We start from the raw sequence: 12,500 nt of genomic DNA, 5'->3' as shown, positions 1-12,500 counted from the left end.
GAAAATATTTTGACAAATTAAACTTAAATGTTGAAGTGAATCGAACGGCTTTTGTGTGTTTCTTAAATGGCTTATAAACACCTTCCACGCTGCAATTGTCTATATATATATAAACCTTATTCAGCATGGATTTTTGTCAGTGAACAGGTCGCGGTCTCAAAGCGACGAAAATATTTTGACAAATTAAACTTAAATGTTGAAGTGAATCGAACGGCTTTTGTGTGTTTCTTAAATGGCTTATAAACACCTTCCACGCTGCAATTGTCTATATATATATAAACCTTATTCAGCATGGATTTTTGTCAGTGAACAGGTCGCGGTCTCAAAGCGACGAAAATATTTTGACAAATTAAACTTAAATGTTGAAGTGAATCGAACGGCTTTTGTGTGTTTCTTAAATGGCTTACAAACACCTTCCACGCTGCAATTGTCTATATAGTTTATCTGTATAAAAATAATCTAGTAAAATAGTATCTTCCATATCTTATACTTTTGTTCCTATTTCAGATTATCTGAAGACATTGGCATCAAAGGATCACCAAATACATCATCAATATTTATCAACTTTTAAAGATTACGGAGATGTACTTGCCTAGCAAGTGACTTGATCTGAGATTGTGTGCTGAAACGAAAACAATTGCAGCGTGGAAGGCGTTTGTAAGCCATTTAAGAAACACACAAAAACCGTTAGATTCTCTTCAACATTTAAGTTTAATTTGTCAAAATGTTTCCGTCGCTTTGAGACCACGACCTGTTCATTGACAAAACTTCGTGCTGCAGCGTGGAAGGTGTTTATAAGCCATTTAAGAAACACACAAAAACCGTTAGATTCTCTTCAACATTTAAATTTAATGCAGCATGAAGTTTTGTCAGTGAACAGATCGCGGTCTCAAAGCGACGAAAATATTTTGGCAAATTAAATTTAAATGTTGAAGTGAATCTAACAGTTTTTGTGTGTTTCTTAAATGGCTTATAAACACCTTCCATGCTGCAATTGTTTTCGTTCCAGCACATGATCTCAGATCAGGTCACTTGCTATGCAAGTACATCTCCGTAATTCCAGAAATATAATTATACATATACAAATAGATAGTCCGCTGAACTGAAGTGAAATGAAAGAAATGTATTGGAAAATATTTCAGTCTATGTCGCTGGTTGGACAGCGAACAGTGTGCAGTGGAGGCGCATGGCTTAGTGGTTAGGGTTTCAAACTCATGATCGTAAGGTTGTGGTTTCAATTCCTGGACCGGGCGACGCGTTGTGTTCTTGAGCAAAACACTTCATTTCATGTTGCTCCAGTCCACTCAGCTGGCAAAAATGAGTAACGCTGCGATGGACTGGCGTCCCGTCCAGCTGGGGAACACATACACCATAGAAACCGGGAAACCGGGCCCGTGAACCTGACTAGGCTTTTTAGTGGAAGTGCGTGGCTTAGTGGTTAGGGTGTCAGCATCATGATCGTAAGATTGTGGTTTCGATTCCTGGACCGGGCAATGTGTTGTGTTCTTGAGCAAAACACTTCGTTTTCACGTTGCTCCAGTCCACTCAGCTGGCAAAAATGAGTTACCCTGCGATGGACTGGCGTCCCGTCCAGCTGGGGAACACATACGCCATAGAAACCGGGAAACCGGGCCCGTGAACCTGACTAGGCTTTTTAGTGGAAGTGCGTGGCTTAGTGGTTAGGGTGCCAGCATCATGATCGTAAGATTGTGATTTCGATTCCTGGACCGGGCGACGCGTTGTGTTCTTGAGCAAAACACTTCATTTCACGTTGCTCCAGTTCACTCAGCTGGCAAAAATGAGTAACGCTGCGATGGACTGGCTTCTCATCCAGGTGGGGAATTTCTACGCCACTGAAACTAGGAAACCGACACTTCTGAGCCTGGCATGGCTCGAGAAGGAACAGGTGTAGTTTGTTTACGTATTTTTAGTTTTTAAAATATAATCGCTTAACGTATGAGCTTTAATGCAATTAATTATCGTCTGCTCAATCAAAACATTTAAACATTTGTTTATAAAATATGGACAATGGACAATAGGCGCAGGAGTGGCTGTGTGGTAAGTAGTTTGTTTACCAACCACATGGTTCCGGGTTCAGTCCCACTGCGCGGCACCTTGGGCAAGTGTCTTCTACTATAGTCTCGGGCCGACCAATGCCTTGTGAGTGGATTTGGTAGACGGAAACTGAAAGAAGCCTGTCGTATATATGTGTATATATAATATATATATATATATATATATATAGGCGTTAGGAAGGGCATCCAGCTGTAGAAACATTGCCAAATTAGACTGGAGCCTGGTGCAGCCTTCTGGCTTCCCAGAACCCCGGTCGAACCGTCCAACCCATGCTAGCATGGAGAACAGACGTTAAATGACGATGATGATATATATATATAATATATATATATATATATATATATATATATATATATATATATATATATATATATATGGGCACAGGGGCACAGGAGTGGCTGTGTGGTAAGTAGCTTGTTTACCAACCACATGGTTCCAGGTTCAGTGCCACTGCGTGACACCTTGGGCAAGTGTCTTCTACTATAGCCTCGGGCCGACCAAAGTCTTGTGAGTGGATTTGGTAGACGGAAACTGAAAGAAGCCCGTCATATATATGTATATATATATGCATGTGTGTGTGTTTGTGTGTCTGTGTTTGTTCCCCTAGCATTGCTTGACAACCGATGCTGGTGTGTTTACGTCCCCCCGTAACTTAGCGGTTCGGCAAAAGAGACCGATAGAATAAGTACTGGGCTTACAAAAGAATAAGTCCCGGGGTCGAGTTGCTCGATTAAAGGCGGTGCTCCAGCATGGCCACAGTCAAATGACTGAAACAAGTAAAAGAGAGTAAAGAGTAATGATAGATGACATTAGCTAAAAAGAGAGAGAGAATGAAAACGTGTAAGATGTGTCAGCCTCAAGAATAATTGCCTTACAGCCGTTTCAAAATAGATGCACTTTGTATTACCTCATATGATTTTAATCTTCCTTTCCTTTCAGAATGAGTTCAGTTCCATATCAAGATCTCCTTCTCTGTGATAATAAATAAGTCACGGGTACAGACATTTAACAAAATTGTGACAAATAAAACATTTAATCAATATATATACGAGGTCTGATCAATAAGTATTTGGACTGTTGCCTGAGTAACGAAGCTAAGTTTTAACGTCCTAGCTCACTTCCACTGACTACAGCAGTGCTTGGAAGGAAGGTGTGTAGCGTGTGATCGTTGCATTGATCATGACAGAAAGCCGTAGCCCATCCTTTATACCAAGACAAAACAATGTACATGATAACACTCTCAATCAGTTAAGATCAGGAGCCATGAGAGCCACTTCCTGGTACTGCATCAGGGAATTTATTATTATTATTATTATTATTATTATTATTATTATTATTATTATTATTATTATTATTATTATTATCATTATCATCATTATTATTATTATTATTATTATTATCATTATCATCATTATTATTATTAATATTCTATGTTTGACTTTTGCTTTATGTCTGTACAAGTTGGCTCCAAGTCTCACCCAGAGACCTCAAGAGACAACAGGTTGGAAGTTCTGTGCCATATATTTGGGGGGTTTTTTTGGTGTTGTACTAGTGAATGTCTAATACATAAAAAAAAAATTTTTAATTAAAAAAAATTAAAAATAAAAAAAACTAAAATAAAAAAAAGTTTGTTTTAAACCTTGGGATTACATATATTATTATTATTATTATTATTATTGTTATTGTTATTATTATTATTATTATTATTATTGTTATTGTTATTATTATTATTATTATTATTATCATTATTATTATTATTATTATTATTATTATTATTATTCTATGTTTGACTTTTGCTTTACATTTGCACAAGTTGTCTCCAAGTCTCACCCAGAGACCTCAAGAGACAACAGGTTGGAAGTCCGTGATGTTGTTATGCCTAGTGTGCCATACATTTGGTTTTGTATTTAGTGTTGTACTAGTGAATGTCAAAAAAAAACAAAAAAAAAACAAAAAGTATGTTTGTTTTAAAACTTGAGATTACGTAGAAAGTATTTTGCGTAGGATATGAGCAGTTCCCATGAGCACTATCTTTTGAATTTCTGCCACTTTGGGGTTTCCTGGTATCTGAGTTAGGTAGTGATCAGCCCCTTTTGCTATCATTCCCAGGGCACCTATGACAACAGGTATTGTTTTAATCTGCTATCATTCCCAAGGCACCTATGACAACAGGTATTGTTTTAATCTGCTATCATTCCCAAGGCACCTATGACAACAGTATTGTTTTAATCTGCTATCATTCCCAAGGCCCTATGACAACAGGTATTGTTTTAATCTGCTATCATTCCCAAGGCACCTATGACAACAGGTATTGTTTTAATCTGCTATCATTCCCAAGGCACCTATGACAACAGGTATTGTTTTAATCTGCTATCATTCCCAAGGCACCTATGACAACAGGTATTGTTTTAATCTGCTATCATTCCCAAGGCACCTATGACAACAGGTATTGTTTTAATCTGCTATCATTCCCAAGGCACCTATGACAACAGGTATTGTTTTAATCTGCTATCATTCCCAAGGCACCTATGACAACAGGTATTGTTTTATCTGCTATCATTCCCAAGGCACCTATGACAACAGGTATTGTTTTAATCTGCTATCATTCCCAAGGCACCTATGACAACAGGTATTGTTTTAATCTGCTATCATTCCCAGGGCACCTATGACAACAGGTATTGTTTTAATCTGCTATCATTCCCAAGGCACCTATGACAACAGGTATTGTTTTAATCTGCTATCATTCCCAAGGCACCTATGACAACAGGTATTGTTTTAATCTGCTATCATTCCCAAGGCACCTATGACAACAGGTATTGTTTTAATCTGCTATCATTCCCAAGGCACCTATGACAACAGGTATTGTTTTAATCTGCTATCATTCCCAGGGCACCTATGACAACAGGTATTGTTTTAATCTGCTATCATTCCCAGGGCACCTATGACAACAAGTATTGTTTTAGTTATTATTATTATTATTATTGAGTGAGGGAGCAGTGCATGCCATCAAAGTGACACTGGGGTAAAATATACGAAGCCCAATATACCCATCATGACTACCTGTCTGATAAAGGTACACCAGGCACATGCATCACAACCATATGTGCGCGACATGGTGATCTCATATCAAGATAAACAGCACATGACCTTGTAGGTGGGGCCCAGTTAGAATTTTCTTCAGGTTGAGTAGCCCATCCCGCTCAAACGGTCCCTGAATAAGGGTTGCTTAAGGATGTTGAAAGAACCACCCATGTTTCCAGAGGTGAATTATTCAAACCCCAAAGAATCCCTCACAACACATGGCTATGATGCTTCCCCACTACTTCTGCTCGTGATCAGAGATGCACATATCGTCAGCCACCAAGGGACATGCTCAACTGGTTAAGGTCAAACAACTGACAAGCAAATCTGTGGTATTGAGCAGAATATTTGCTGTAGCCCATCTTTTATACCAAGACAGAACAATGTACATGATAACACTTCCAATCAGTTAAGCTCAGAAGCCATGAGAGCCACTGCCTGGTACTGCGTCAGGGCATTTATTATTATTATTATTATATAAAGTTGGAAGAATCATTATTTCATCAGGGCAAAATGCTTTACAGCATTTCATTCACCTTTACATTATGAGTTCAAATTCCACCAAGGTCGACTTTATCTTTCATCCTTTCGGGGTTGATAGAAAAAAAACTATCAGCTGGAGTGGCTGTGTGGTAAGTAGCTTGCTAACCAACCACATGGTTCCGGGTTCAGTCCCACTACGTGGCATCTTGGGCAAGTGTCTTCTGCTATAGCCCCGGGCCGACCAATGCCTTGTGAGTGGATTTGGTAGACGGAAAATGAAAGAAGCCTGTCGTATATATGTATATATATGTATATTGACAGGGCAAACTGCTAGGTAGTCAGCCGTGTGCTAGAAATAGATCATCAACGATCAAACTACAAAGAATGTATGCAATTAATTCTGTTTTTTATATAAATTTTCATCTGTCCTGCCTGTCAAATTTGGTTCTGGTGTTCGCTGAATTTTTCCTCTAGAGAACTTTCTTTGTAGTTTGATTGTTGATGATCTATTTCTAGCATACGGCCGACTACCTAGCAGTCTTGCCCTGCCAATATACACATATATTAGAATTTTCTCTGATTTCTCAGATTTTTTGTATGATGGACTACTGGTTTTAAATTAATATTAATTTATCTCCCTCGTTGTTTAAATTTATGTATATATGGCCCCCGTGTTGGTGGCACGTAAAAGCACCATCCGTTCGTGTCCGTTGCCAGCCTCGCCTGGCCCCCGTGCCGGTGACACGTAAAAGCACCATCCGTTCGTGGCCGTTTGCCAGCTCCGTCTGGCACCTGTGCGGGTGGCACATAAAAAGCACCCACTACACTCACGGAGTGGTTGGCGTTAGGAAGGGCATCCAGCCGTAGAAACACTGCTAGATCTGACTGGGCCTGATGAAGCCTTCCAGCTTCACAGACCCCAGTTGAACCGTCCAACCCATGCTAGCATGGAGAACGGACGCTAAATGATGATGATGATGATGATGATATATGCATGTGTGTTTGTCCCCCTCGCATTGCTTGACAACCGATGCTGGTGTGTTTACGTCCCCGTCACTTAGCGGTTCGGCAAAAGAGACCGATAGAATAAGTACTGGGCTTACAAAAGAATAAGTCTCAGGGTCGATTTGCTCAACTAAAGGCGGTGCTCCAGCATGGCCGCAGTCAAATGACTGAAACAAGTAAAAGGGAGCTGAACACTGGGGATGATGTAATCGACTTGACCCCTTCTCCTAAATTTCTGGCCCTGAGCTAAAGTTTAAAACCAATATTATGACAACAAAGCAAGCTGACAAAATTGTTAGCATGCCAGGCAAAATACTTAGCATTGGCCTTGTGCTTTTAGTAAAAATGATTATTTCATCCATCCTAACATTCTGGAATCATATTGCACTAACTAAGGTCCATTTTGCCTTTCATCCTTTTGGGGGTCAATAAAATAAGTGCCAGCACTATATACCCAAAGTATGTAGCAATGGGACATCAAGCTTCTAAAACAAATTTTTAAAATAAAATAATATTCCTTAGAGCATAGGCGAGAAAGATATGGCATAATATACATCTGGAAGATCCTAGAAGGACTTGTCCCAAACTTTGGCATCGAGAGTTACACAAATGCTAGAACTGGGCGCCACTGCAAAGTGCCAAGGACTCCAAGTTTGCCATCAAGATGTAGGACAAGATACTGTGATAGCCTGGGCTTCCGAGGCCCACAGCTCTTCAATATCCTCCCGAAGAACCTGAGAGACCTGCATGGGGTGAATGCAGATGTCTTTAAAATAAAACTGGATCTCTTCTTGTCAGGTATAACAGATGAACCAACTTCACGGCAGGAGGTGCAGATGAGGGCAGCTGCATCAAACTCTCTTATGCACCAAATGGCAATGGCTAAAACGCATTCGTGAAGTAAAATCATGTAGCAACACCAAATGGCGGTGCCCCAGCATGGTCACAGCTCGTGAGCTGAAACTAGATAAAATAAAATAAAAAATAGAAATAAAATCAAAATACCATTTCCATCTTTCTGAAGCTTCAAATATCTTATCTTCTTGAACAGACAGTAACCAGCCATGATCAGTGAAAGAAACAGGGAAACCAAAAGAACAATAGCAGGGATACGACTCCTGTAGAGAGATTCTTTACCTGGAAAAGATCATAAAAGTGTGCTTTTATCAATCATCAACCATCTTACAAACAATAACTCTGAGCACCTTTTCAAACTCCACCCGTCTAACACCCGTGGACATATTTACAAAGTCAGAAAACAGCACAGCTCCCATTGACTTTCAGAAACATTTTTTCACGCTGAGAGTTGCTGAAGCATGGAACAAACTGCCGGCATCAGTTGTTAGTTGTCGGAGCACTGCATCCTTCAAAACTTCCATGCTTCCTGAGATTCGCCAACACTACACCTAATTTTCTCCCCTCCATACACACGCAAGCATGTATCTGACTCATACATTGTTCCCTTCCCAGACATTTGTACATTACTGCATATGCAGACACCCATGAAATTATTAACAATCTTATTAACAATAACTCTGAGCACCTTTTCAAACTCCACCCGTCTAACACCCGTGGACATATTTACAAAGTCAGAAAGCAGCACAGCTCCCATGACTTTAGGAAACATTTTTCATGCTGAGAGTTGCTGAAGCATGGAACAAACTGTTGGCATCGGTTGTTAGTTATCGGAGCGTTGCATCCTTCAAAACTTCCATGCTTCCTGAGATCCGCCAACACTACACCTGATTTTCTCCCCTCCATACACACGCAAGCATGTATCTGACTCATACATTGTTCCCTTCCCAGACATTTGTACATTACTGCATATGCAGACACCCATGAAATTATTAACAATCTTATTAACAATAACTCTGAGCACCTTTTCAAACTCCACCCGTCTAACACCCGTGGACATATTTACTAAGTCAGAAAACAGCACAACGCCTTACTTCCCTGGGCATGGACACATTGAAACTCCGACGTCTGGCAGCTGACTTGGCAGAACCCCATAAAATTATCAACCATCTTACAAACAATAACTCTGAGCACCTTTTCAAACTCCACCTGTCTAACACCCGTGGACATATTTACAAAGTCAGAAAACAGCACAGCTCCCATGACTTTCGGAAACATTTTTTCACGCTAAGAGTTGCTGAAGCATGGAACAAACTGCCGGCATCAGTTGTTAGTTGTCAGAGCACTGCATCCTTCAAAACTCCCATGCTTCCTGAGATCCGCCAACACTACACCTGATCTCCTCCCCTCCATACACACGCAAGCATGTACCTGACTCATACATTGTTCGCTTCCCAGACATTTGTACATTACTGCATATTCTTTATACGCACTTTCTGACAAGTTGTGGTGCACCTGAGCACTGTATACAATAATTTCATTATTAATATTATTATTATTATTATTATTATTATTATACACTAAATATCATAATGGAGTATTATGAAATGGTAAGGCGATGTGTTTGTAGAATCATTAGCATGCCAATTAAAATAGCAGCATTTTGTCCTTCGTTACATTCTGATTTCAAATTTGGGGATTTACAAAATAAATAACACTCGAGTAATGGGGGTCAATATTACTGGCCTTTGCCAAAGTTTGAAGCCAATTTTTAGATTTCATAGATGGTGAGCTGGCACACCAGACAAAATTTGTTGTGGCATTCTGTTTGTTTTTATTCTCTGAGTTCAAATTCTACCGAGGTAAACTTTACATTTCATCCATTTGGATTCGATAAAAATTAAGTACCAGTTGAGTACTGGGGTTCATGTAATCAACTTGATTTCGAGCCGGGTCATCTGCTGCTGGAGAGGACCGACCAGGTAAAGGACCTGGGTATCTTGGTGTATTCTTCCTTTTCGCCTTCGGCCCAGTGCGTCCATGCTGCCAACAAAGCACGCGGAGTTCTATTTTTGATTCAACGATCATTCGGAATGCTCGCAGCAGCCATATTCCTACCACTCTATGTCATGCTAGTGAGACCCATATTGGAGTATGAGATTCAAGCCTCTTCTCCTTATCTCCTCAAATACATACATCATCTCGAAAGAGTCCAGAAGCTGGCTACCTGCATGGTTCTTGGTCTCAAGCATTTGTCTTATGAAGAAAGGCTGAAGACGCTCGACCTTTATTCTCTAGAAAAACGACGACGCCATGGTGATCTCATTCTTGCTCTCAACATCATATGCGGAAAGTGTAACCTCTCGAAAGAGCTGTTCTTCACTCCTGCTCAACAGCGTCGGCTGCAGGGTCACTCCGAAAAGCTCTATCTGCGACGATTTCATCTCAATCGAAGGAGAGGGGCTTTCTCCGTCCGGGTTGCAGATCCGTGGAATAAGCTGCTGAACGAGATAGTGAAGATGACGACGACCGCTCGGTTCAAAGTCTCCCTTGACCAGAAATGGCTTGAACTCTTTGCATGAACACCCTCCCTGTACATAACTCCATGTCCCCCTACATGACCTTGCTTTTTGCTTTTTGAGCCAAAATATTAACTTAACTTAACTTAACTAAGTTGGCCACTCCCCTGAACTTTCTGGCCTTATGCCAAAAATACAAAACCAATTTACACTTAAACCATCTGTACATAGCCAAAGTAAGTAGTAATGGAACATCAAGTGTCTAAAGCAAAGTCTTTAAATAAGAATAAAATCAAAACACCATTTTCACCTGTTAGGCACTTAATAATAACAACAACAATCATCACGATGAATATAAGAATAGACACACTCAGAAGGCCAATGGCAGGAATGCAACTCCTTAGCGCAGAATCTTCACCTGGAAAAGATCATAAAAAAAAGTATTATAATATGCTATGATAGGCGCAGGAGTAGCTGTGTGGTAAGTAGCTTGCTAACCAACCACATGGTTCCGGGTTCAGTCCCACTGCGTGGCATCTTGGGGGCAAGTGTCTTCTGCTATAGCCTCTGGCCGACCAATGCCTTGTGAGTGGATTTGGTAGATGGAAACTGAAAGAAGCCTGTCGTATATACGTATATACGTATATATATATATATATATATATATATATATATATATATATATATATATATATATACATACATATATATATACATATATATGACAGGCTTCTTTTCAGTTTCCATCTACCAATCCACTCACAAGACTTGTATATATATATGTGTGTATATATATATATATATATATATATGTGTGTGTGTGTGTGTGTGTGTGTATATTTGTATATATATATATATATATATATACATACATATATATATATATGTATGCATATATATATATATGTATGTGTGTGTGTATGTTTGGGTGTCTGTGTTTGTCCCCCTACCATTGCTTGACAACCGATGCTGGTGTGTTTACGTCCCCCGTCACTTAGCGGTTCGGCAAAAGAGACCGATAGAATAAGTGCTGGGCTTACAAAAGAATAAGTTCCGGGGTCGATTTGCTCGACTAAAGGCGGTGCTCCAGCATGGCCGCAGTCAAATGACTGAAACAAGTAAAAGAGTATGCTGAATATCATAATGCGGTGTTATCGCATGGGAAGGCGATGTGTTTGTAGAATCGTCAGCACACCAAGCAAAATAGCGGCATTTCGTCTGTTTTTACGTCCTAAGTTCAAACTCTGGGGTCTTGAGTAATGGGTTCGATGTATTCGACTTACTCCCTGCCCTGGTTGTTGGCCTTGTGTCAAAGTTTGAAATCAATGCTTGGATTTCATATGACGGTGGGCAGGGAGAATTTTTAGCAGAGCAGTCAAAATGCTTAGTGGCATTTCGCTCGTGTTTACATTCTGAGTTCAAATTCTACTAAGGTCGACTCAAACATTGCATCGTTTCGGGTTAGAAGCTTGTAAACAAATTTTTTAAATAGATTTTTTAAACAAATTTTTTTAATAGATTTTTTAAACAAATTTTTTAAATAATTTTTTTAAACAAATTTTTTAAGTAGATTCTTTAAACAAATTTTTTAAATAAATTTTTTTAAACATTTTTAATAAATTTTTTTTTTAATTTTTTAAATAAATTTTTTAAATAAATTTTTTAAATAAATGTTTTAAAGAAATTTTTTAAAGAAATTTTTTTAAAATATTTTTTAAAGAAATTTTTTAAATAAATTTTTAAAAGAAATTTTTTAAACAAATTTTTTAAACAAATTTTTTAAACAAATTTTTTAAACAAATTTTTAAAATAAATTTTTTAAACATTTTTTAAACAAATTTTTTAAACAAATTTTTTAAACAAATTTTTTAAACAAATTTTTAAAATAATTTTTTAAACAAATTTTTAAAAAAATTTTTTAAACAAATTTTTTAAACAAATTTTTTAAACAAATTTTTTAAATAAATTTTTTAAACAAATTTTTTAAACAAATTTTTTAAACAAATTTTTAAAATAAATTTTTTAAGCAAATTTTTAAAATAATTTTTAGAACAAATTTTTTTAATAAATTTTTAAACAAATTTTTTAAATAAAAGAATAAAATTGATATACCATTTCTAATCTTTATGCACCAAATGATAGCAGCTATGGTTATCATAACGAATAGAACAGCCACACACACAAGAACAAAAGTGATAGAACAAATCCATGGGGTAGAATCACCTAGAAAAGATCATGAAAGAGGGCTATAATATGTTAAATATCATAATGGAGTAAAATCTCATGGGAAGGTGATGAACTGGTAGAGTCGTTAGCACTCTGGGCAAACTGCTTAGTGGCATTCCGTCTATCAGGAGTGGCTGTGTGGTAAGTAGCTTGTTTACCAACCACATGGTTCTGGGTTCAGTCCCACTGCGTGGCATCTTGGGCAAGTGTCTTCTACCATAGCCCTGGGCCGACCAAAGCCTTGTGAGTGGATTT

The 12,500-nt window shown here is 38.3% G+C and overlaps 1 protein-coding gene across 1 annotated transcript in view; it reads right to left on the bottom strand.

Moving 5' to 3' along the window:
• LOC115226530 overlaps positions 1–12,500 on the bottom strand; it is a 31,629-nt gene that overhangs the window by 2,349 nt on the left and 16,780 nt on the right. The window contains exons 7-10 of the mRNA XM_036515442.1: positions 12,132–12,242; positions 10,330–10,437; positions 7,651–7,782; positions 2,984–3,048 (exon numbers count right to left, since the gene is read on the bottom strand). Of these exons, the coding sequence (XP_036371335.1) occupies positions 3,023–3,048; positions 7,651–7,782; positions 10,330–10,437; positions 12,132–12,242 (377 nt within the window). The 3' untranslated portion in view covers positions 2,984–3,022. The remainder of the gene's footprint in view (positions 1–2,983; positions 3,049–7,650; positions 7,783–10,329; positions 10,438–12,131; positions 12,243–12,500) is intronic.

Source organism: Octopus sinensis, linkage group LG30 (assembly GCF_006345805.1).
Source record: "Octopus sinensis linkage group LG30, ASM634580v1, whole genome shotgun sequence".
In the NCBI taxonomy this organism is placed as follows: Eukaryota; Metazoa; Mollusca; class Cephalopoda; order Octopoda; family Octopodidae; genus Octopus; species Octopus sinensis.
Note: the sequence above shows the minus strand (reverse complement) of the source record. Positions and strands in the feature narration are given on the sequence as shown.